A 26,596-nucleotide genomic window follows, 5' to 3' on the forward strand; every position below is an offset into this window, starting at 1 on the left:
TGTGTTGGACACTTGGTGAACACGTATTGAACCCGGTTAGTACAACGAGTACATAATATACTCATTTAATAGACTAAATATACAGGTATATGACAATATCAATAACTTTTTAGTATTGAATACATCAAGCTAACTAATAACTAGTTAAGTGTTTTAAGCATATAAATGCATCCATTCATTTGTTATATACCTTTTCTAAAAACTAATATTTCAGCAAAAAGAGTCCACGTCAAATTGTATCCTGTTGTTCTTTGCTCTATGGAAAAGCTCCCAATTACTCTAACAATTGTCTTCCAAAAGTGAAAAATAGGTGATCTTCGGCTAAGCTTCTATGAATTAGCTTTAGCTGCCCTAGTAACCCAGCCGAACTTCCGTTTAATTCAGCAATGGGGGAAATCTCAGAACCTTCGGAGCCTCCGCAACTTGACTCCGGATCATCGGAGGCCGGACTTTCACAGTTCGACCCAAAAACCATGCGGAATACTAAGCCTGGATTAAAGCGCCTAATTCTTACCATCTCCGTCTTCTCCTCTTTCCTCTTAGGTTTGCTCTCTCTCTCCCTATCTGTAGGAACACATGTAATTGTTAATATCTCGTTCACTCTATGATTCATGCGATTTTCTTTTGCAGGTCTTCCATTTCTATGGAAAACCGTTGAAATCTACCGCGCGCCACTTCCGTTCAAGGACATCGATGCCCTCTCCTATCATATAGAATCGTCACCGTTACAATTTCCCTGTACTTTTCGGGTTTTATTTTTTGGATTTGATTCCATCGCCTCTAGAGCTGAGCAGCTGAAATCGTCTATCCTCGATGAGATGACTAAACTTTCTTCTAAATCCTCACTTTATGGCAGTTGCAGCAACAACTATGCTGTCTCTGTAGTTATAGAATCGGGTTCTGAATGCTCACAGACGCGCACCGACGCATCGTCGTGTCCTTGGCGTTGTGGAGCTCTCAGTGCTTCTGATTTTGCTGCTTCTTTGGAAAATGGGTTTCAAAGTGCCGATGATTTCTTGGAGGTTGCTCTGGGAGGTTGTTCAAAACCAGCTTCTGGTGTGAGAGTTTATACTGTAGTGGTTATGAACAAGGGCGAGAATGTGGTGGCTACCATCGGAAAATATCGTCATGGTTGGATTGTTGGGAGGGTTTCAGAGGCGGACGCGACAGCAAAAGTAGCAGAAACTTTTGTTAAGTTGTTTGGTAATGGTGGAACGGAGGGTGGGTTAATTCCCGGGGAGTTTATGCCTGTTGGCGCTGATGGAAAGATTTTTCTTTCTTTTAATTTGTTGAATGCAGATCCAGATGATTGGATATATGACTGGTATGTTGCTCTCTTTAGTATATGACTGGTATGTTGCTCTCTTTAGTATCATCTTCCTTTGGCCCTGAATTCTTGTTGATTATACTGGCATCACGATGTAGAAGTTATTCTTTAGGCCTGTTATGGTTATGATTTTTGGTATAGCTTCAATATTGAATAGTAACTCTTGATTGGATTAGACCGTATAGAGAATTTAACAATTCCGCCAGTTTTTCTCATGATAAGTGGGGAACATTTCATGCAGATTGCTAGTATAGTAACTCTTGATTCTCTGTTCATCCTTAGAAACTATAGCTAGAATGATTTTGAATTGACTTCTTGATGCTTGCTGTCCATTCCAATTTAGAAGCTTCAATAGTTAATTAAAAGCTTTCCAACTAGTCAAGATAAGGAAAGAATGAAGACAATACTATTCAGTGTGGGAAGACAGAGCACTAAGACACATACACTCGCCACTCTCGAACCTCACATATCTCCCTTTTTAAATACTTACAGTCATTTCTATTCCTAAATTATCAACAATCCCAATATCAGAGACTTAATTGATGTTGTAACAGCTCGGATGACTAGACTGCTTAAGCTATTTTTCATTTCTGCCGTTGAGAATTATATTCCTAGTTATAGGCAACTTTCATATATTGGTTTTTCCAGTCTGTCTATTTTGATTCTCTGCTATTTCGTAGGGATTTTCAAAAAGTAGATGAAGTTATATTGAAACCTTTAATCGAAGAATTAGCACCTATAGCAAATGTCTCAGTTGAGAGTCAGGTATGATGTTCCTCATGGAAGGCTTTGTGTCAGTTCATTCACTCTCCTGTTTTTCAACTAATTCAATATTTTCCAGAAGCCTTGAAAATACACGTAAAAGGTATTCAGTCTAATCAAATTGCCATTCACTGACCAGGTTTTATATCATACGCCAACCTCCTCCTTTTCTTACTGGGACAACAAGCAGGAAAGCTACATCTTCAATACTAAAGATCTTCCCTTTTTTGTATGGTTCTTTTAGTTTTTAGTTTACTATTCTCCCCCCCACCTCCAAAAGAGAAAAAAAAAAAAAAAAAGACAGATGCTTGTTGGTGACTTTATCACTCCTGCTATCAGGCTTAACGTTTTAGTTATTCTTATTGCATTTATATCTGTCTGTATTTGTTTACTCACTTTGCCGGTTTCTCGCACTACACACGGTTATGCCATTTTTCACACTTTATCCTGTCTAGAGTTGTAAGACTGCGGTCTCATCCTCCATTTTGTTTATTTATTTTAAAGCATCATCTTACTTTTTAAAATCTAATAGGTGAATTCAAACGAATGGCATTTGGATACTTCAATTGCAGCAGGCGGGAGGTCAAAGATATTGCATTTTGTGGTGTATAACCTTTAACTCATATCACACTTTTTATTAATTTTTAATCAATCTAAGATACCAATTCTGCCAAGCTCTTAGGCTAATAGCTATGTTGGAAAGGTTCACTGTCCTTGATTCCCCACTATTATACAAACATGATCTATCTGACAATTGGAATCACCTGAGTTTTATGTTAGGCCTCTAATACTCAAGTATATCAGAAGGCTAGAAAGACGGCGGATAAGAATTAGGATGTCTCTTTAATTAGCTTTCTATAAGTATTAAAGGGGTGTTTGAGGCGAAGAATTGTTTATTATAATCCTAAGTTATTATAGTTGAGTATGAGTTATAATAGTTTGTGGTGGGGTGTAGATTATTTTAGTTTGGATTATAATAGTATGTGTTAAAACTATAAACTATTTTAGTTTGAGAAGAAAATTGTAAACATTGGGTTGTCCTAAGGGTAAAAAAGGAGATAGTCTCAATAACTAACTAAGAGGTTATGGGTTCAACTTGTGGTGGTCACCTACGAGTTTCCTTACACCCAGTAGGGTAAAGCTGGTTGTGCCGTGAGTTTAGTTGAGATACACGTAAGCTGGCCCGAACACGAATATAAAAAAATAAAAAACATTGTAATAACAAATAAAAAAGTGGTGAATGTGGAACAGTAAAAACGGTAGCAAGTGGGGTTTCGAAATAGTGTTGACTTATAATTGGGGATTACAAAATAGTGTTTACTATAGCAAAGAGTTGATTATTATAGCTTTAGATAGTCCTTGTCCCAAACAACCCCCAGCTGGTTTTAGAGCACTGTGTTAATTGTAACTTTGTAACTTTAGATGAGTAATAGGAAGTTAAGTAGCAGTTGGTAGTTTGGGCAAAGATGAAAAAATCATGATATTTCATCAAAATATCGCCAAAATGGTTGTCGACATTGCCGATATTTTGGCATCCTTTATCAATTATAAAGCATATTATTCACAAGTGCTCAATGAAGTGTGTTGGTTGCCTGGTTGCTGTACGGGCTAGGCAGTTGTACATGAGCTTGCGAGTCCAACACCCACTTGTTTAAATGTTTTAGCATTTTTGTTTCATTACTTTTTTTTCTTTTTTTCTTCTTTTAGATCTCCCAACAATTTTCTTTTCTTCATATTTTGTCTTTTCTTTTTATAATTATTATATAAAACTTATTTTTTTTTTTATAATTTATAGTTTTTTTTTCTTTCTCATTCACTCTTATCGATTTTTTTAAAAATCTTTCACTATGTACTTTTTTTTATTTTTTATATTGTATAATTTATATTTTTTTTGTTGTTTTTTCTCTCCCAATAGTCTATAATCTCAATCCTCTCTTTACCTCTTGCCTCTTTATTTTTCTTAACTTTTTCAACTTTTTTGTTTTGAAATGTGATTTTACTTCTAATAATATATTAAAAAATACATACTTTTTAGGAAAATCCTGATTGTAAACTAGAACGATTTAAATCAATCGTACTTGATTGTATACTAGATCACTAATTTATTGATTGTAAACTTCTGAACTAAATATTCAGTTCATAACCATTTTTCAGTTTTCACTATTATTTATGATTTCATTACCAATCATATTTGGCTTATAATTATTGATTTATATACTTAAAGTCATATTTTATTACTTAAATAAGTTTTCTCTAAAATTTCACAATATTCTTTTAAGTTTTCTGTGATATCCGTATCTTTTCTTCAGAATATCCATCGATCTATTCATAAATCTGAGTTACCAATATTTACATTGCTAACAATGCTTTCGTCCTTTGTTTTGGGAGAGACAATAGCCCTCTTAGCTTGGTTATCAATGAGTAGCTTGTAGTTTTAAAGCAATTTCTACCTTTTGAAGATAAACTATCATTTTCGTATAGTGATGTCAATTCTTGTTGATTTGAGTTGAAAGAATAGGTTAGTAGCCATTATGTTTAAAGATAAAGTTCAGTTAAGGATAAGCTGTGTATTGAAGGAACCTGGGAGTATTTTCCATTTATGTGTTGAAAAACTGCTAATCTGTTTCTGCCCATTTATATTAGTACTCCTAATCAAGTTTTGTTTCATTGGCCTTTTTTTGTTTTTGTCAGATATGTACCATCAGCAAGGGAATGCCCTCTTCTTTTAGAGCTACCTGATGGCCAGATTTCAGAAACAAATGGGTTTATTTCTCCTGTATGACATTCTTTTTTCCTGTTTACATATATGATTTTTGGGTACAACTTTTCAAAATCAGGTACAAATAAATCTTGCAGACGTGGGGAGGCGTAATTGTTTGGAACCCTAAAGGCTGCCTGAGAGACCATGAAAGTAAGCAGCTCCGTAGGCATATGATTTCGAATCCGGTAAGATGCTGATGTTATGTACCAAACGTTGGGTATTCTATCTAATTTTCTGATGATTGATCATATATATTGGAACAGGAGCTGGAGAAAATCGTTGAAGTATTCCTGGGGCAATTTCGGCAACTTTTTGGTCTAAAGTCCAATCCCCAACATGTTGGTCTGTCGGGCACATTCAACATTTTAACCAGTCAGAAAGGCTTTACAGAATGGTTAGGAAAAGATATTTTTCTTCCCTTTTATGTTCTAATATTAAGTTTTAGATTCGATCCCAGCTGTGAAAACTTATCTCACTAATTCCATTATTCTAGCCCTTAGTGGTGATATCCTGTTAAGTGATATCATATTTATGTTGCAAACAAATTATATTTTGATATCAGAAATTCAAGTTTTTTCAATGCACACCGACTTGTCTCACGAAGCTCCTTTTTTCTTTTGAGCCTTGCAATGTCTTCAATACTTTTTATGTCATATATATGTATTTATATGATTGAACCATCTGTAGGGAAATGGATTTCCTATCGAGGCAGCATTCATGTTTTAATCTTCATTCATGTGCTTCATCCCTCGGATCTCTTTCTAGATTGGTATGTACTTGATTCTTCGTTGAGTTCAAAGTAGGATCCTCAAATTCAGTGTGAAAATTGTTCTTGATCCCTTTATTTATTTACTTATATTTGTCGAACTTCGATTACTTTGTTGTGCAGGTTCAATCACTGCCGAGGATGATTATCATTGATGAGATTGGAAAACAGGTACTCTATCGCTTGTCTGTAGATCTTTTTCTACGTCTCTTTTCTGGAGAGATTGGCTTACTTACGTTAGATTCTTTTACTAATAACTAAATGCTTGAGCTTTATATGAAATTTCCAAACTTTGTTGGTATTTTGTTATTCTAAGTAGTGACCTTCCCCAAGGTTCCCCCAAACTTATTTCTTAAATGCTTTCTAGTAGTGTTTTTCAGCCTGAATGTTATTCTCTCTCTCTCCTCTGAAGCCTAGTGAGCTCTGTCAAGGTTCATAGTCAATAATGGGTTATTGCCATACAAGAGAATATTTTCTATCTGGTCGTTTAAAACTTAAACTTTGCATTTTCCTCAGTTCTCTCACAATAACCAAACAGGGGAGAAATCCAAATCACATCTCTTTCTTTTCGTGTGTGGGTAGGTGGGGGAGTACATAACCAAGTTACAAAAGTTTCTGCTTTATTTGTCAAGAGGACCACTGGGTCGTCTTTTCCCCCAGAAAGATCTTGTCTACAGCAAAATCATCAATGTTTGTGATGGATCCAACACCTCTCCTTTGAAAGGCCTATGCATCAGCAATGAACTTGAGACCATACTAAAAAATGAGGCCATCATTTGAGAGACATGTTCAAGCCATTGGGATTATTGGCCAATTGGACATTTAGAGGAAACCAACTACACACAGAGATCCAAATGATTCTCTCAACCTTTTCGCTTCACTCACAGCAAAAACTAATGCCTTTGGAAACTGCTTTACTTCGCAAAATGTCTCACAAAATATCTCATGGCTACCGATCCAAACTTTAGTACCATCTCATTCAAAAATATATGGAAGGTCAAATCCCTGAAAGTTTGACTTTTTCTTTTGGAGCTTTCCCAGTGCCCATTCTTGCTTGAATAACCACGTCAGACTTCAAAAAGGAACACCATGGGTGGTCATCTCCTGAAGTTGGTGATCCTTTAGCACACAGCATTTTTCACATGCCCATTTTGTGTGATCTTTTTTGGACTTGATCATGTCCTTACTGGTTGGCTGCCGCACAACGTGCTATATTTGTCCTTGAAGGACATCCTCCATTTGAAATGAAAGAGCTGTGTATTCAATCAAAAAAATGAAAACTTGGTGCCTCAATTATAGACATGGTTTCTCTTTTATTTAATTGGAGGTTTTGAATACAGGCGTGGCCCTTTCTATTTAATTGTTGTATTCCATGGTGTATAATACGAGGTCTAAGTTCTTGGTTGTCTCAATCAGGTAAAATATTCTCTCGAGGCTGCAAACTTGGCCCAGAAAAATGCCTCTATGGGAGTTTTTGACGCAGCAGCCAGTATGATCCTTCTCTCATTACTATATTGTCATTGATTTGTTGACTGTAATTCTGTTGAATTAATAAAAATTCTGAACTGAGTTCCTCTTCCTTATCAGTATCTTCCAGGCAAGCAAGGTCTTTAGCAGAAGATGCATTTTTTCACCCATCAATAATGTCAGTCAGCTATTTTTCATTTGAGCACTGCTTTGCTGTCTACTCGGTATGATTATTGGTTGTATTTGTAGTTCATAATAGATTAAATTATATATCTAGTTTGAGCATAATGTTGTCGGGTTTTTTCAATTCAACAAATTCCGATTGCATCTCTAATATTTTACTTTCTATTTGATATCTACTCTTTACATTAACGCTAAACTGGAATGTAGATGACAAGCTCGTAGTTTGTCATGAGTTCTTAGATATATCTGGTAACATGATCGCTAGAATTTTGTCATAACGTTTCTAATGGTGTGACACTTTGTTTAGTTGTCAGTCACATCTTGATTCAGGCTATAAAATGACATGGCAACCTTTTGTTAATAGTGTTGATGGTATGAACTAAGATGGAATATAGTTTAAAGTTTAGGGATATGATTAAAATCTATTAAAGTAAGGCAAAATATATATAAATGTAGCAGTGGAAAAGAAAGGTCGTATGGTTTCATAAATACTAATATCTGTGCAACATTATCCAGATTTAGAAGACCTAAATTTCGAAAGTAACATATTTTTGGGATCATAAAGAAAATGGCTTTAGCTTTAAAGACGGCATTTTGAAATCTTCTTGTTATGCTCGTCTTTCTTTGGACAGCCTTTCTTCTTGCCAGTTGCTTTGCACGTAATTTTGGCTGCACTGAGAGAGTGGAAAAGATACAAGCAAGAACACAAGAAGTATTTAGCTTTTTTGGCCAAACCAAAGCGAAGCTAGCAACTTAATCATGGTGAATTTGTGTCGGCTTAGTCAGTTCTTTCTTTTTTCCCATTTTAAGTTGTCCTTATAACTTGAGAATGCTTCTCAATAATGTATTCTTATTTATATATATATAATTTTTGAATGTTAGTTTAGTTCTAAACAAGTAGATATCTAATATTTGTGGCATCTTTCCGAAGGACATTAATTGTCATTTATGAAAGTTTAGGATTTAAATTTAGACCATTATTCAACTCTATTTGTTTATTGTGTACATTTGTTCTCCATTTTTACGTTTCACTTCTTGAGTTAAGGTCTTAAATTGACGATTTAGATGTGATGAGTCTAGTTGGCTTGGAAAAAATACTGAGTCAGCGTGCTTGATTTTTCATTCTTGTACCTTTGTAAACGATAAGAGCCTCATGTCTAAAGCTTGTTTTCCTGTTGTTGGGTGTTGTGGGGTAGAAAAATGGGAAACATGAGGGTAAGAGATGTCCAACTTGTTTCCTAGATAGTAGTTTAGTACAGATGACTTGTGAGATGTATGTAATTTTATTTGAGGACATTATCTTCAACGCTTGCCTCAAGATCTTCAGTTCTACGGGTTAATTTTTCTGTATTGCAATTGTTTTTCTTCAAACAAAGGATAGAGAAATTTTATCATGTTAGTTCTTGTGTCATTTGTCCAATTGTCTTTTTGTTATAAACAATAATTGGTAGATTGAAGCAATTGTAAGACGAATCTTGTGGATCAAGTAGCGAAAGTTCTTGTTTTCTCTAGTTGGGTCGATTTTCTTATGTTTTACAATATACTTTTGCTGCCAACAACATTACCTAAAACAGTTGTAAGACAAATCTTGTGGATCAAGTATATAGATTTGGAAGCCAAAGTTCTTTAGTTGTGTCAACATTCTTTATGTTTTACAATGTGCCTTTGCTGCCAACACCATTACCTTTACCAGGATGAAAGCAAGGTAGGTCGGATGATAATTTGAATAACTCAAAATACACCAATGCATCTTACTTTTCAACTTTTTTCCCATTACACAAGAAAACCTCGTAAATAGCACGTTGAAGTTATCATCTTACAAAACTAGTACCTTCCTTGAAAACTCATTCAAATAGTTTTTTTTCAGTCCATTTAACGAGATCGGTCATCAAGATTTGGTCAAGAAATGATTTTTTTTCTAATTTATCGATTGTTTGGACCTTCTTGGAACATCTTGGTATTTGTGGTATTTCTAACAATCTTAAAATGGGGGTTAGTTTTGTATCATTTCTGGTAATTTTCTAGTAAAATTATGCATATAATAGTTCCTCACAATTTTATCTTCTCTTTCTAGGCTTATTTTAGGTTAAATAGACAGTAGAAGGGAAGGTATACAAGCTAAATAGAAACAGAGCGAGCGCTTCCTTCATTACTGGAAATGCAAAGAATCACCATTGGGAGAAAATAAGTTATGACAAGGGAAATGAAACACCAAGACATTTGGCTGCTACCACAGCAGCTGAGAGGAGACAGACAAATACCATAGGATGATTGATTCTTAGATTACAAATTATTTCATTATGTTGCTAAAGGAGCAAATGAATAAATCTATTTGTTGGCCTCTTTAATGTAATCACCATATCCGGATTTGTTGATTAAATTATTATGATCATGTATATAGTCTTAAGCCTTCGTTATGTTGCACGTTGAGTTAAAAATCACTTCCTGCCCTTATCAATGACACGTTTACTTCATTTTATATGAAAAGCGGGGCCACTATGAATTATGAATAATACAAGGCGATCCACTACAAACAGTTATGTTGAACGTTGAGTTAAAGAGATCCTTGCAAGTGTATGAAACTCATAAAAATACCAAAGAAAATAACAAACAAAACAAGTTTATACACTGAATTTCTTAATAAAATGGCACTAAAGACATCCTACAATAGAGAAGCTCCTACGTTCTAAATGCAACAATGTGGAACGAGATTACACTCTGCAGCAACCAATGTCAGGGCAAAATAACACTAATTGCTCAAACAATTGACATTTTCAGCATCTCAGAATAGACTCAGCAGAACTTCCAATGGTTATTGCAGTTTACACAAGTTACAAAAGTCGTCATAGGTTCATCCGCACTCCGCGTCTGTAATTGATAGTAGGTCGTTTTGCGCTGTCCACATCGACCACACTTGAATTGATCGGTAGTAGCTTTTGGTGCACCTCCACGCTCGCAGTCGAATAAAGCTTTTTGCGCAATCTCTTCATTTTCACGTTTTCTCTGATCGCTTGCCATATCGGCTGTGGTCATATTGATCATCCTTTCTGGCTTTATAAGTCCTAGAAGAACTTTTCTTCTAAAGTCTGGGTTCTTCGGATCCTTGAGGTTAAACATTATAGATCTATACTTGGCCTTCTGTGCACCAGTAGAACCTCCCCAATTTTCAAACATCACCGATTCTACAGAAATGGCAACACGGATGGGATCGCTTGCATTAACTTCATCCATAACATCTTCATCAGCCTCACCAGGAACTTTGGAGAAAGCCTCGAAGAGAAGTTCTCTAATTTTGTCTCGAGCAGCATCTTTTGATTTGACCATGGAAGTAAGTTTTGGAGGTGCAGCTGCGCCACTTGATGGTTTCTTCTCTTCTTTAACTATCCTTTCAACCTTGACCACTGAATCGGTTTTCTCAAACTTGACAGAGCTACTGTCCGAGACCGCGCTTTCGGATCTGGAATATTTAACAGAGCTTGTGGCACCATTCCTATCGAATTGCTCGACCTTGGAAACTCTCTCAACCTTCATGGAAGATGATTTTTGAAACTTCTCCACCTTAACTGACTCTACACTGGGAGAACCAATTTTAGGTGAATCTTTACTGCTGGCATTTCCATTTTTCTTGTTCTTATTAGTCTCCTTGATTACTATTTCCTTCCACATCTCAATCAGGTCAGAAGCATGCTCCTGTATTTTCTTCTTGGGGTGTTTGGTGAGGTGCCGAAGACGCTTCCCAACCTATAGAGAAACAATATATATAAGCAATCAATACAGGCAAAGTGATCTCAATTACAAAGATGCAACAAAAGATTATTGATGGATTGACTTCCTAAAGTGTTTATATAAGTGTTTCTCGGTGAAAAAAAATGTTCCTAAACACTTAGAAAGTTAATTCAAATGGGCCCTAAATAACAAGGAATATCGTGCCATTATTCTCTCCCCGAAATTGACAAGGGTCACAAATGAGATGACTTTGTTACGTGAACGTCAACGACATAAGCAACGTATGAAATCGAGTGAACTCAATTCATTATGAAACCAATCGTAAGCAAGCAGACGATGAATTTAAGCTAAATTCCAAACCATGGATGATTTCCTAATTATATTCTCACTGTCCATCCACCATCAACAAAAGAACAAATTTCAAGTCGAATGAGAAGAAAACCTGAGTGGAAACAAGGATTTGATAAGTTACAGGGAATTTCTTGAGCTGCCTTAGGGCATCAAGGCAACGACTTTCTTCGGCTCCCCCATCATTTGATGGTGCTGCAGCGGCATCTGCAGCCTTCTTCGCCGCTTCAAACAATTCCACCAGCTCATTCTCCATCGAGTCACCGCCAACTCGGATTTTTTTTATATTATCTATCCACCACATTCGAAGAAAAGAACGATCAGATCCCAACAACCACAAAAAAAAAAAAAAAAAAAACATAAAGATACAAATAAACAAACGCATGATCAGAAAAAAGGGGTTTCGCAATCAAAATCGAATCAACTTCTTTTCTCAATGAACAAGCGAAGGAAAAGCAACGAGTCAAAAGACATCCAAATACCGATTCGAATGAGTATCACTTACAGAGATCTGAATCGCCGACGGCAAAAACCCTCGCTATAGGAACTAAAGCAGTGAAGACGGAGAACAGCAGAAAGGAAAATCAATCAGAATCGGGTCCGGAAAAATTCCTTTTCGGCAGAGAGACGGCGGCGGAGGAAGTAAGGAAATTGAAACGAGGTGTTGGGGATGAGGGAAATAGGGTAAAGGAAGGAAGGGGGAGTTTGATCCGACGGACAAAGATGAAACACGTGTTATACAGGATAGTGGTAAGAACCTAGAACGATAGAACAGGTCAAAACTCAAAACAGCTTTGATTTTACCTATTTATCCACGGATAGCGTTAGAATAGAAAGGGGTTTTTAGGTATTTCCTCTAGTCCTTTTTACCTTAACGCTTCAGTTAATTGAATTCTACTTCATTTGTATCGACCGTCGTTTCTCAGATTTAATCCAACAAAGCCCTTTCCTTTCCTTACGAGAAATAAAATATTAATTTTATAAGTAATCTAATCTATTATCTAAATCTAAATCTTAAAAGGACAAGCTTTTAATTGATAATTTGTCTATTTTGATTAATAATGTTTAATTTAAAATGTTTATTATGCAAAAAATTGAAAAATATTCCTAAAAGAGACTGCAATCATTTGGAAATTAAAGTTCAAATATTAGCCTTAAAAATTAATGTTTAAGGATACTGAATAAAGAATGTTGCTGGAATAGCTTCCGAAACAAAAATCGCAGACTACGTCACGAAAAAGACAATTAAATTAAATCGTATGATAACAATCGTGTAATATCTCTTCATTTTAATATGTAGTATGATATCTCTTTGTTTTAATATAGATCATTAGATCATATAATTATAATACTCTAACAAATAATTCAATTAATTTATTATAAACTTCTAGTTAAGTTTTAAATTTATTAGTTTTATAAGCTATATTATCTAGTTTCAAAGATGTTAAAAAATTAATGTTTCAAAAGCTATATCATCAACGTTTAGAAAATGTCACTATGATCATCATACAATTTCAAACAAAGTTTTACCGTGTAAAAAACGGAGATGAAACAAAGAGTATTGTAAAAGAATACTAATTTCCTTAAGAAAGAGTTGAATTTATAAGAACAAAACATTATTAAAATTAAATTTGTGAATCCTAATAGAAAAAGTTACTAGAGAACTCTTGTCGAAGTTTGAATCTTCTCCCTCAAATGCCTACCCATGTAAACAAATTAACCAAAGAAAACATCCTGGAAAATCAAGTAGGGGGGAAGAAAGAGTATCAACCAAACTTTTAAGTCCCTTCGAAATAGTTTGTTTTAGTTTTTTAATTATGAAATTAAGAAAGACCTGAATAATTAGTGAAATTCTAAACACAAAAAACCATTTTTTTAGTTTTCCAAACATAGCTTGCTTTTAAAACATGACAAAATATAGGAACTTATGGATGTAAGTGACGTTTATAAGCTTAATCTAAAAGAAAAAAAAAAACACAAAATCAAATGGTTATCAATAAAATTTCAAACGGAAGAACTCAATTTTAGTCAAAAGAGATTCTATTACAAAACATGTTATTCCAAAGAACTCTGCAGTTTACCCATTTGCGGCAAAGCAATCAACTGATACTTATTAACAAAAACTGGGGTGAGTCTTCTCAAAATAACAATTCATTTCTCTTGTGGCTTCTCGAAGAACGTTTTCTTGATCCAGTCAAATGGCTGCAAAGAGTCCAAAAGAGAAAAATGAGTCATTAGATTCGTTTAAACATCCTATTAATGCACCACAGAGGAGCCTCAGAAAGAGGAAAGATTATATACAGTTCATTTTCTCCAAGTATAGTTATTAACGACATTTCAAGCATATAGTACAAAATTAAACGGAACAAACTGTTTAGGCAAGCAATGAAAATTTAAAAATTCAAACAATTTCGGTTGGTTTGCAGATGCACGAAACATTTAGGGAAAATGTATATAATTAATCTTTTTCTACTGCAAGACAGAGAGCATTTCCGGGGTTATAGAGGTTAAGCATCTTATATTGGAGACAAAAGGTCATCGTAAAAAAAAAGGAAGCACTGAAGGTTAACCTTAACCAACTTAAGCATAGCGAGTGATCAGTCATATAGACTCTACTTACATTCTTACACCTGACACAGGTTGCAGAATCAAATCTCTATCCCCATTTATTTGCAATAGAACATAGAAAGTTTTACAAAAATAACAATGTATAAAAACCCAGCCAAGATAGGATAATGCGTTCTCCTTATCAAAGGTAATGGAGCACATCCCCCAAAAACTTGTAAATGGCAAATAAGTAACAGTTTTTCTCAATCAATAATTCGCAAGAAACACATAGCAAGTCCATTATGGTTTAGTTGGGAAAACAAGAAAAAAAACAGGTGAACCTAACCATTAGAAAAAGAGAGGAAGTGATGTGATTGCCGTTAGTTAAGTAGTTGGGGACGTTTACTAAGCATGTAGAAAGGGAATATGAGAAGCAGAGAAAGAGGGCTGAGCTAATAATACCCCATACCATCACAATCAAATTTGATAAATAAAATTACAAGGGATCTATCAGCTCGGAAATTGGAGCACTTCAATCTTGGGGATTCCTAGAAGGAAGTGCACGGAACATCTGATTGGTTTGATGGAAGGGAAATCAAATTTGAATTTTGCAATAGTAGAATCCAAGTGTGGGCGTAAATCTGAGGAGTGGCTTGTTCTAGAAAGAAACAATGAACATTGTGAGAGGTCTTTCCATAAAAAGTAGCAATAGAGAAGAGAATACGTTCAGAGCAGAACAATACTTCACTGCAAAATGGATGCCGGATTCTAGGAGTTCAAGACATCACTTGCGAACTTTGTTGGAAAGCCTCTCACCTTGTTCAGTGGACTAACGGACAGAATCTTGGGAAGAAAGTGCAAACAAAGTTTTTTACAATACCACAGGACTGTTTAAGAATATTGATGGAAGTTAGATTAGGATTTTGGTTGGCAGTGTTGTCGATGGAAATTTTGCAGCAGGTACAGTTAGAAAGTTCACTAATGGATTAAAACCAACAAATGAAGCCATCTATATTGATAAAATTACGGAACTTGAAAAGGAGTGTAGAAACAGCAGGGATAGAGGATCAAAACTTCTTGCTTAGGTAGGGTTTTGGTGGCTAAAAGCTCCATAACACTGAAAGATGAACTTGGATTGAAATCGGAAGTAAACCAAACTTAAAATGTGGAACCAGAGTTGTGATCATGAGGACGGCAGGACATGGAGCCACATATAATAAACTACTTCAAACTTTTAGAAACCAGTGAGATTCAATGTCTAACATGGTGCTGTATATAAATAAAGATAACCTTACTCGAACATGACCTATTCTAAAGGTTGTAGAATTGTGTCCTTAGTTCAAAACAAATATAGAGTGAAAAAAAAATTATTACACTCCGTTTTCTAATATTTCAAGAGTTCTACCAGTTATCTTCCAAAGATGGGCAAGAGTATCATGTTGTGCTCGATCAACAACCAAAAAGAAGAAAATAGTAAAAGAGAACTGAAATGAATATCTATGCTCCTCGTCAACGGGGAATACGTATGTTCGTAGACACCATAATTCAAAAGGAATAAATTTCTTTCAGATCTCAACTGCGTAATCATTATATCAAGGCTGGAGAAAAAATAGAAATCCGAATACGCTAAAGTAAATCGTCCAAAACTTGAAATAGAAATCATTAAGGCGGCAAGGGTAAGAAAGAAGAATCAAGAATCAATTTTCAAGAAGATCGATGCATCCTTTAAACCAATACAGAAAGTCAAAAGATTCACTGTATAAATATGTGGAAATCAGAAACAATAGTATGTATAGATCAACGGATTTAGAAAAGGTGAAGACCTGAATGACCCAGAGAGCAGTTGTGGCGGCGGCGACACCCCAGCCGGCGGCGGCCTGGATGTCCGTAGATTGGAAACGGCGTCCTGGGCTCAAGAACTTGAACAAAGACGATTCACCTGCCATTTTTCTCTCCCAATTGTTCTTCCAATTCCAATGACAAACCTAATAGAAGAATTGGGAAGTTTGTATACGATGGAACCGGTTCCAGACACCATATCAACCGGTAATAAGTTTTGACCGTCTGATTCTTTTGATGAGGTGGACGACGCTCCACGTGCTAACGGAATGGGTTGACGATCTCTTTCTCAATTCTTTTGTCTTTTTCCTTCCGCTTAGAGGTTAAATTGATCATTTATACGTATTTTAACGAAAAACTAACAAAATACCAAATTATTTACCGCTCGTATAAAATTCATAAAATTAACTATTTTTTAAATATTTTATATTTGTCCTTCCATCTTTTTTTGTTCCGCGATTCATCTTCCTTTTCTATTTCGTCTTTTATGTTCTTTCCCTGCGATTTCGTCTTTCTTATCTTTTTCTTTTCTGCGATTTCTTTCCATTATCTTTCTTATTTTTCAATTCTTTATTTACGTCGTTTAACCTTTCTATAGTTTTTCTTCTTTTCCTCTTCTTTTTTTTTTCACTTCGATTTCTTTCCATCGTCTTTCTACTTTTTCTATTCTTTTCCGCTGAGATTTCTTTTCATCGTCTTTCTTCTTTTCTTTTTTTTTTTTTACGTGTTTGCATTTGGGTAACCAAATCTAAACGACTTTGTATAAGACTGTGTAGAAAAATAGCAAAATCTAATATGTATAAGACTGTGTACAAAAAAAATAGCAAAATCTAAAACATCGTGTATAAAGAATCTTGAAAAAAAAACCATTTAGATTGAAGTAGCCAAATGTACACGATCGTGTAAAAAAAGTAAACGATTGTGTAAAAAAAGAAAAAGATTGTGTATAAAGAATCTTGAAAAAAAAAATCATTTAGATTGGAGTAGCCAAATGTAAACGATCATTTAAAAAAAAGTAAACGATGTGTAAAAAAAAAATTAAATATCGTGTATAAAAAATCTTGAAAAAAATTCATTTGGATTGGAGTAGCCAAATGTAAACGATCGTGTAAAAAAAGTGAACGATCGTGTAAAGAAATCTAAATGATCGTTTACCAAAAGAATTAAAAAAATCGTGTACCAAATGTTTTTTAAAAAATCATTTGGATTTGAGTTCCCAAATCTAAACGATCGTGTAACAAAATTAAACGATGGAATTGAAAAGTCCATATCTGAACGATCGCTTATAAATTGTAGCCATATCTAAACAATTGCATTGTAGCCACATCTAAATGATCGTGTATAAACTGTAATCATATCTAAATGATCGTGTATAAATTGTAGTCATATCTAAACGATCAATAACCAAATCTAAATGATCGCAAATATATTAGGCACGCGTTGTTGACAGCGTGGTTGACGGGGCATTTTTGATATTTTACACGGTGGGCCTCTGGGCTTTTTCCATTTTGGGAATTGTTCTATAGAGTGTAAATATTTTGACGCTTTTTAATATTTTTGAAAAGACCCTTATTTTAATTCTATCTTTTTTTTTTTCCCTTTGTTGAAGAATACTTCTTTTTTTTACTTGAGCTTGACATAAACGGATATAGTGTGAAAATAGGGATGTTCAACGCAATGTTTCCAAAATAGAACCATTCCAAAAGTTGTTGAAGGAAAATTTTGAGAAAGCAAAATTTACATTATTATTTTATTCCAAGTAAGCATTAATAGCAACGTGGAAGCCCTTCTAAATATTCATACTTTCACTGGTGGGTTTGGGCGCAAGGGTACCTAAATTTTGTAAGGGGAGAGGAGATAGGCAAAAGTGAGTTTTACGACATCTCCACGCGTGCCATTCGATCGGTCAGAGGCAAGGAATAAAGACCTAACTGTATGGATAGTTTTTGTCATAATTACTTGACCATTGTAGCCTCTCCCATCTACTATAAAAACACTATCCCACCTCTCATTTGATACACAACAAAATATTTCTCCACCTCTCTAAATCTCTCTCTCTCTCTCGGCCTCCATTTTTATTTCTTCTCATTGTATTTATTTATTTTTACCAAGCATAGTAGTATTTATTGAGTGTTGGTATTCTAGTTTAGTTCTAGTGTAATTCCTACCGACAAAATCAGAGGTTGTTTTATCCTGGGACGACGGGGCATATGATATGTTTGCACATCCGGTAGAACCGCGAAACATCTTAAAGAGAGCGAGATCTGCGACTTAGCCTGTTATTTACGTGCTTTTGTTTTATAGGTTTTGTCACTATAAAGCTTAACTCCACCGAAATGCAATAACAATTTTAGGACATTTTGTGGCTGTTGCAATGGTTAGTGTAATTCAAGGTGACATTATGATCTCTGATCTCAACAAACCATTCAGCTTTGAATGGGCACATTTTAGGCACTAGAAACAAAAGATTATGTTTTTTCTAATCTTGAAAAAGGTTTCCATTGCTTGCACTATTGAAGAACTGATAGTAACAGCCTAAAATTCAACTGAGGAGGAAATTTGGAACCATATGCTGCATGGACAGAGTCCGACTTCATATGTAAGAATCTTATTCTTAATGGACTGATTGATGAGCTTATGATTACTATAGTATTGTTTCCACTGCAAAAGAAGTTTGGGATGCATTGTAAAAAAGAAGTATGACACTGAAGACGTTGGATCTAAGGAGTATGTAGTGAGTTGATATTTATGATACCAAATAACTGATGATAAATCTGCGGAGGCCCAATCACATAAGCTGTAGAAAATTGGTCATGAAATTATTAGTGAAGGTATGCCACTTAATGAGCAGTTTCAAGTTGTTGTTATTATTGATAAGTTACCTTCAATATGGAAGGACTTTAAGAAATTAAGGCACAAGACAAAGGAGTTCTCATTTGAGAGTTTTATCACCTGATTGAGGATTGAGGAGGAGACCTGTAAGAATGACCAAAAAGAGGAGGTGAATGTTGTCCCTAGGAAAAAGTCCACTATTGTTCTGAACCAGACCTGAAATCAAAAGGGAACAAAATGAAGGTTTAGAACCGAGGTCTGAACAACCAGAAAAGCTCTTAGAAACCCCAGTCCAGAAGTACGGTACATATTATGTGCTGTAATTATAATAAACCTGGATACTTAGCTAGAAACTGTAGAAACGAAAATTTTCCTATTGCATTGACAAGCCTAATAGAAGAGGATTTAGTAGCTATGAACATATAAAGAAATGTGATCGGGGGGGGGGGGGGTCTGGTGATTGGTGGCTAAACATTGGTGCATCATGCCATGTCTGTCATGACCTTGCTTTATTTTAAAAATATAACGAAACTAAGGAGAAGAAATCCTTCTAGGGGATCATCAGACAACTAAAGTAGCTGACATTGAGAAAATGAAACTAAAGTTCACATCTGACAAGATACTAATCCTGAAGAAAGTTCTGCACACTCCTGAAATTCGAAAGAACCTGGTCTCAGGCTATCTCCTCAACAAAGCCGCTCACTCAGATAATAGGATTAAATATCTTTACCTTAACTAAAAATAATGTATTTGTGGGAAAGAGATATGCAACTAATTGATGGCATGTTTAAACTAAACTTGGAAATGAATAAGAAGTTGTCTTCTGCTTACATGTTGTCTTCTTTTAATATTTGACATGTTAGGCTTTATCGTGTAAATACAAGATTAATTAGCAACATGAGTAGGTTAAACCTAATACCTAGGTTATCTTTGCATGAATTTGAAAAATGTGTATGTTGTAGTCAAGTTAAGATATCTAAAGCTTCACATAAATTTGTAACTAGGATAATTGAGTCTCTATAATTAATTCATACTGATTTATGTGAATTCAATAGCATGTTAACTAGGACTAGTAAAAGGTACATTAAAACCTTTATATCTGATTATTTTGATTTTACTTTTATTTATTTACTTAAAAATAAAAGTGATGCTTTTGACATGTTTAAGATGTTTGTAACTGAAATAGAAAATTAGTTTAATAAAAGAATTAAGAGACTTCGTAGTGATAGATGAACTAATATGATTAAGTTTTCTTTAATGAGTTTTATAACTCAAAAGGTATACATGAAAATATTGCACCTTATTCTTTTGAAATTAATGGAAAAGCTAAAAGAAGAATAAAACTCTAATTGAGTTAGTAGTTGTTATCTTTCTTGATTCAGGAGCAGTACCAGCTTGGTAAGGTGAAATAATTAAGACAGTTAATTATGTCTTTAATAGGATTCCTAAATCAAACAACACAACTTCACCTTACGAAGTCTTTAAGAATAAAACACCAAACCTGTCTTATCTCAAAACTTAGGGTTGCCTAGTCTATGTTAGAATTCCTGTTCGTAAAAGGATAAAACTAGCCAGTAAAGCCTATGAATGTGTTTTTATAAGATATGATGAAAATAGTAAAGCCTATAATCAATGCTAAGTGCAAATTTTGACATGAAAGACTTAAGAGAAACTAATATAATCCTAGGAATTAAAATCACTATAATTGAAAAGAAAATTTCTTTAGATCAATCCCATTGTATAGAGAAGATTATAAGGAAATACAACTATTTTGATAGCAAACTAGCTTGTATACCCTGTAATTCTAGTGTCAAGTTGTTCAAGAACACTGGCGACGATGTTAATCAGTCTGAGTATGCGAGCATCATAGGCAGTTTGAGATATGTTGCTGACTGCACTAGACCAGATATAGCTTATGCTGTAGATTTACTAGCAGACCTAGCCTAGAACACTGTACTAGAAGGTTACAGTGATGCTGATTGGAACTCCCTCTCGGATGACTTAAAGGCTACAAGTGGCTATATTTTTAATATAACAAGAGAGCCCATCGTTTGGAAATCCAAGAAATAGACTATTTTAGCTCAGTCAATGATGGAGTCAGAAATGATAGCACTAGCTATTGCTAGTGAAGAGCAAGCTCGCTTAATAAAGAATGATAGGCTTGAATCAAATCCATTTGAATTCACTAGTATATCCCTAAATCAAACACAAAAAACATACAAATCTATTTGATTTCACTAGTATATCCATAAATCAAACTAAAAAAACATACAGATCCATCTCATCAGAATAAATGTAGCCATGTTAAAAAAACAACATAAAACCATAAAGTAAAACATACGAAATCCATGTTTAAGTTAATACTAAAAAGTAAACGACATACTCCTAAAACATCCTTAAATGGCATCTAGAGACTATTTATGAAATCTCTCTTCCTTGAATCAGGCATTCGCAAAAATAGTTTCTCTAAGCAAGATCTCCGTGCAAGAGTTTCAGTATTTTGGAATAAGCCTCTCCATTAACATCCTCCATTGTATTTAGAATGTTGAAATTGTAACGCCCCAAAAATAATGTAATTATAATTTTAATTATCTTGATGCAACATTCTCCATCTTCGTTCACGATCTGCTAAGCCTTGAGTCCTGTTGTAAAGCCTCATTTCGTTCGAAGCGGAACCATCTGTTGTGCTTTGACGTCTCCATCTCTATTCAGTTGTGTTTCCCGTTGTTTTTAGTACATTATCCTCTATTTCGGTGAGTCCACGTGCAAGCCGCTACCTATCATGTAAGCCATTCGAGCCGCACGCGCAAGCCAAGCTAGTCCTCCCTTAACAAGCCACGTGCCACGTTACCCGAGCTGTTTCCAAGCCACTCCTTACTTAGTCAAGCAGCCAACCTTATTTTTCCCTTTTCCCACCTATTTTGAGCAAGTTTTGGTGAGTATTTTGTTTGAGTTCTAGGTATGTCCAACAAATATTAATTTTAGTTCTAAATAAAATTAATCTTGGATTTTAATTTGGAACTTTTCTAAAAAGATTGGCAATATTAAATTGGAAGAATTGAGTTGTGAAATTTTTCCAATCACGGTTGAATTCAAATTCAACCTCAACTTTGGGTAAGTTGATTTGAGATTATTTGTTAGGGTCTTAGCCAACAGTTAAGTTATTGATTTTAGTTATTTTTCTCCCTTATTGTTTAGGATCTATTCTTTGGAAAGCTTGACCGTGATTGTTAGGAAATATTTGTTGGCTAATCTTGAGGTAAAATATTCTCTTACTAGACCTTCAAACTGAAGTTAAGAGCTTACATGTAATTTTTTTATTATGCATTGATATAGCTAACATATATAATGTATTGATGTTGATGACTTATGTTGATGACTGATATTATGTTGATGATGACGACTGATTTACGTTAATGATGATGCATGATATATTAATCATCGAAACCCACGGTGAAGAGGAAGACAAAAACCCACGACGAAAACACACAGTAAAAACAAAGATCTGTAAAAACCCACAGCGAAAGCCCAGATCTGCGCAAAGAGGAAGACAAAAACCCAAATCTGGCAAAGAAAAATAATTGAGAAAGAGGAAAAGGAAACCAACAAAAATAATTGAAAAACAGAACGAAAGAAATTATTTTTTTTGTTTCCAATAATTTCTTATAAAATGGGAAACGTTTCTACATTACAAGAAATATGACCAATGATGTCGGTTGGAAAAAAGAACACGGGCCTTTAATGTCGGTTCTAAAAAAGCGGATCTTTAATGTCAGTTTACAAAGATAAAGGATCAATGTCGGTTTAAACCGACATTAAAAGATCCACTTTTTTAAAATCGACATTAAATTTATAAGAAAATGGGGAAAGGAAAAGACTAATGGAAAAAAATGGAGGAGACAAATGGAAAAGAGGGGGAAGGAAAGATAAATGGAAAAAAGGGGGAAAAGTTCTCTCAGCCTCCCACTCCCTTTTTCTAAACTTTCTCTCTTTCACCCAAGATCTAAAACACACTCCTGATGTCTCCCTCAACTGCATACCACCGAATGTCGATCATCATGTCGCTCACTCAGGTATTTTTCGATCGATTTCCTCACGCACCCATCCGCCTTCGAGCGTCGTCGAGCAAATATCTTTATACTCTTTGTGTTTTTGAACTAGAAGGAAGGATGCTCGTTCTGTGAAAATTAATAGGAGCGAAGATGTGGTGAAGTTCAAAGTTTGATGCTCTAAATATCTTTATACTCTTTGTGTTTAAACTGTTGCGTTTTTGTTCATAGAATTATTAGGCAACAAGTATTTTGAAACTTATCCGGTAATGATCAATAATATGTTTCTTTTGCATTTAAAGAGTTACAATTTTTGTAGTGTTTGATGTTTAACTTTTTAGTTACTTTCATTTATTTGTTCATTTTCTAATTGTTATAGAGTGAATTTATATATTTTTCGTGGTGGTAGTGTGTTTGTCTACTGATTTTTATTTGTTGTTTAATATGTTGTTTTTTGAATTAACTAAGTTGTACTCTTATATTTTGATTTAGAGGTCTGTTCTGCAGCATATATTAAAGAAGAACTTTATGGAATTTTAGTAATTAAGTGATAACGGTCTATACAATCTCCTTAGAGAAAAGAGAGTTGCAATTTTCATATTGGCTTGTGTTTGGAATTATTCAAGTTACACTCTTACATTCTAGTTCCAAAGTATAAACTTTTGGTATTTGATTTTTTGGTTACTTTTGCTCATTTGTAAGTTTTTTGAATGCGTTGTAGTGGCTTAGTAAATTTATGTTTATATGGCAGTGTGATCATTTGTTTTCTATCAGTCTCTCTTTGCAGTTTCGTTGGTTGTGTTTGAGTTTTTTAATTTTTAGACTAATACACTCATGTTTCTGGATTCGTTTCAGACCTTTGCAACAAATGTTAGAAATGAAATTTTATGAACATTTTAGGAACTTATGTGGTAATGGTCAACCATATCTCATAAGGAAAACCATTCAAAGAGTTGCAGCGTGAATATTTGTCAATGCTTTCTGCCATTTGACAATTTTAGTTACTCTAGTTAACTTTCTCTTTTTTCCAAGTAAATCGCCTGGTGGTGATATTGTGTTAACTTCCTTGTAGTCTTCTTTGTGTATAATCCTATTTCTCTTTCTTAGTTTAGGATATTGCACATCATATAGGATGTCATGTGTTCTAGGTTTGGCAGCCACTTTCCTGAGATATTAATACAATATTTATACTACAAGTCTCTAATTCATTCATTGATAATTTAAACTTTTATTAGTTCTAACAAATTCTCTGATTTTTAGGTTTGGAGAGCTTGTTACTTTCATTTCTAGCATGCCTCATAGGAGAAGTTATCCGACCAATGGATGAAATTTCCAACATTGTAGGTCTAGAATTTAGGAATAAATTTTCATTTGATCTATCTGTCTCATACATTTTAGTTTTGATGCAAGAATTATTTGTTTAATTGTGGACTTTATTTCCAACAATGTAGGTGCAGAACTTTGTAGGTACACAATAGGGAATTTGTGGAGGAAGCAAACAATTCAGCTATGAGAATTAACATATATTTTCATGTGAGGAGCCCAACAAACACTACAAGAAATATGATCAAATGCTACTGTTTTAGTTGCTTCAGCAAGTCACAATGACTGTGTTAAGATCTGACAGTAACAAAATCGACGAGCTCTCTTCTCCAACTAAAATACTATGAAAGTAAGTTCTAATATTTCTTAAAACTACGTATTTCTTAAAACTACGTGCTTAGACTTCCTTAAGTTTGATGGTTCCTTAAGTATATTGCTTTCAAAGAATTGTAAATATTTGTCTGACCTTATAGTTTAAGATTGAGCCATTTTACATCTCATTAGTCTCAAATTTGGCTCCTGTTGAATTTTCTTTTTGTTTCCTCTTATGAATTACAAAAACAATTTTTTTTTGACAAGGACTATAAATTATGGGTTAAATCCTTCAATTTAAATTTTAGCTGCTATTTTGGCATAGGAATTGTTGGATGAACAAAACCTTCTAGTCTACAATAGGAACCACAGTCTAACCGGGAAAAACATAAAATACACTGACTTATTGTATAGCATGAATAAGAACCCTGAACGTCAACATGAAGAGTGAGCAAGCCACATAGACATTTGGTGTCCAAATTAGCCAATACAATGAACTTTACAAATGTTATTTTGTTGTATAAGTTATATTAACGAAAACATCATTAAAGAGTCATTTGTTATTTTTCACGTTTTTACATTCAAAATGGAAAACCACATTAAAAAAAAGAAAAAAAATTATACATTATTATTTGTTGTGTACATGTTATTATTGATTGTTGAGATTCTTGCTATGATTGTTAGATCGGTATGGCAATTCTAGAGGGGTGAATACGGTTTAGTTAAACATTTTAATAAATTTGTATTCCTTTTCCTTCTCTGTAGTCTTGCATTTTATTTACTTTTTTTTTTTATCAAATCAATGTGTAATAGGAGTTATTGTGCTCTTCAATGTGCCCATGTTCTACAAGAAATTAAATACGATGACAAGGTGAATGCCTTTGCAGAGAAGGCAATGGCCGAGATCAAGAAACAGTATGTAGTGTTTAAAGGATTGCAAAGAGACTTGTATTCTGGTTCTGTTAATACCTTTATTGGTGCTTCATCACTTTATAATTGTATTTTTATTTATCTTCTTTGTTTCATGTGTTTCATGTTAATATGGTTTCAAGAGCCAAAAAGAAAGAGGAGGGGGAAAAGGATGTCGAATTTAGGTCTTACAATTAGGTTACTGATATTGTTGATTCTGTTAGAATTCTAAAGATTAAATGGTTTATTTTGATATTGCTTGTAGAATGATTGAAGACATATTGGGTTGAAAGCTAAGTGGTTGTGTAGATAGCCAGACTATTGTTAAAGATTGAAGACTGAGAAGACATATAGGATTTCTTATGTAAGTTTTGTATTAGGATCTTGTTTCATGTACTGTTGTAAAATGTATATTACATAATATTAAGATTTCATTTTGTATATACAAATGTAAAAGAAAAATATTATAGTTTCTAAAATAATATTAATTTTATTGATTTGCTGGAGTGAAGAAAATATTTATCTACATGGACCCGATGTTGGTTTATAAAAAATGGAAAATAATGCAACATTTAAGTAAAAATAAATTTGTAAAAATGAAACCAAAACAAGGCTTTAATGTCAGTTTTACACTGACATTATTGAGAGCTATAATGTTGGTTATAAACCGACATTGTTGACCTCTTTAATGTTGGTTTTAAAACGACAATAATGCCCAGTCGACATTAAAGGACTTCAATAACAATATCAAAGATGTCGGTTAAAAACCGACATCAAAGAGGCATTTAATGTCGTTTTTAAACCGATATCAAAGATGCCTTTAATGTCAGTTATAAACCATCGTTAAAGCCCAACCGACATTAAAGGCCTTTAATAACGCTCGCAAAGATGTCGGTTGCCAAGTGACATTAAAGCCTTTAATAACGCTTGCAAAGATTTCTTCTAGTGCTATTTTTTTAGAATGAGAAACAGGGAACGTTACCAAATACCTCCTGTTTTTTTCTTTTTTTAAAATGTATAACAGACATAAGAAACATGGAACAAGAATGTTACCAAATGGGCCCTTAATGTTAAGATCCAGGTAGTACGCCAGGATGTAGAGGAATTGAAAGAGCAGATGATAAAAATTCTAGAATTACTCACTGTCGAGAGAGGGAAGAGTGTTGCAGTAACATCTGATGTGGAGGTCGGTTTGAACAAATAGATGATACACCTGTATTCCCTATGGGTTTACTCCACAGATGATGTCTAGCCCACACTTGGCGGGTACACCGTACCCCCCAATCCACATCAGTCACCATAAATACTAAATTATATTTGGGTGAGATATCTCCTCATTTGAGCGTTCAGAGGACAAACTGTGTTCGTCAATCACAAGATTTTTCTTGATTAGAATTCCACCTTTTGGTGGCTTTGACAGTTGTTCCCAAATGTTCTTTGCAACC

General features: G+C 34.3%; 2 protein-coding genes and 1 long non-coding RNA gene across 4 annotated transcripts; 1 reads left to right on the forward strand and 2 right to left on the reverse strand.

The window, feature by feature from the left end:
* Positions 1-203: 203 nt before the first annotated feature.
* On the forward strand, positions 204-8,251 carry LOC103496630 (uncharacterized). Its single transcript, XM_008458561.3, has 13 exons — positions 204-543; positions 631-1,324; positions 2,008-2,092; positions 2,229-2,318; positions 2,622-2,695; positions 4,781-4,865; positions 4,946-5,035; positions 5,114-5,244; positions 5,538-5,619; positions 5,740-5,787; positions 7,033-7,105; positions 7,204-7,307; positions 7,899-8,251. The coding sequence occupies exons 1-13, from the start codon at positions 387-389 to the stop codon at positions 8,013-8,015; spliced, it is 1,830 nt and encodes a 609-aa protein (XP_008456783.2). The 5' UTR covers positions 204-386; the 3' UTR covers positions 8,016-8,251.
* A 1,619-nt stretch (positions 8,252-9,870) lies between these two features.
* On the reverse strand, positions 9,871-12,291 carry LOC103496629 (transcription elongation factor TFIIS). Of its 2 annotated transcripts, none has more exons than XM_051082784.1 (3): positions 11,846-12,291; positions 11,465-11,631; positions 9,871-11,007 (listed from the first exon to the last, which is right to left on the reverse strand). In XM_051082784.1, exons 2-3 carry the CDS (start codon positions 11,594-11,596, stop codon positions 10,060-10,062), a joined length of 1,080 nt encoding a protein of 359 aa, XP_050938741.1. In that variant the 5' UTR covers positions 11,597-11,631; positions 11,846-12,291; the 3' UTR covers positions 9,871-10,059. The 2 variants fall into 2 exon arrangements, with proteins under 2 accessions (XP_050938741.1, XP_008456781.1); XM_008458559.3 differs by having other exon boundaries at positions 11,435-11,631; positions 11,846-12,284.
* Positions 12,292-13,312: 1,021 nt separating this feature from the next.
* Positions 13,313-15,955, reverse strand: LOC103496628 (uncharacterized). Its single transcript, XR_539182.3, has 2 exons — positions 15,711-15,955; positions 13,313-13,542 (listed from the first exon to the last, which is right to left on the reverse strand). It is a non-coding gene; the product is annotated as an uncharacterized LOC103496628 (long non-coding RNA).
* Positions 15,956-26,596: the final 10,641 nt, after the last annotated feature.

The sequence above is a fragment of the Cucumis melo genome, chromosome 3, assembly GCF_025177605.1.
Source record: "Cucumis melo cultivar AY chromosome 3, USDA_Cmelo_AY_1.0, whole genome shotgun sequence".
Classification (NCBI taxonomy): Eukaryota; Viridiplantae; Streptophyta; class Magnoliopsida; order Cucurbitales; family Cucurbitaceae; genus Cucumis; species Cucumis melo.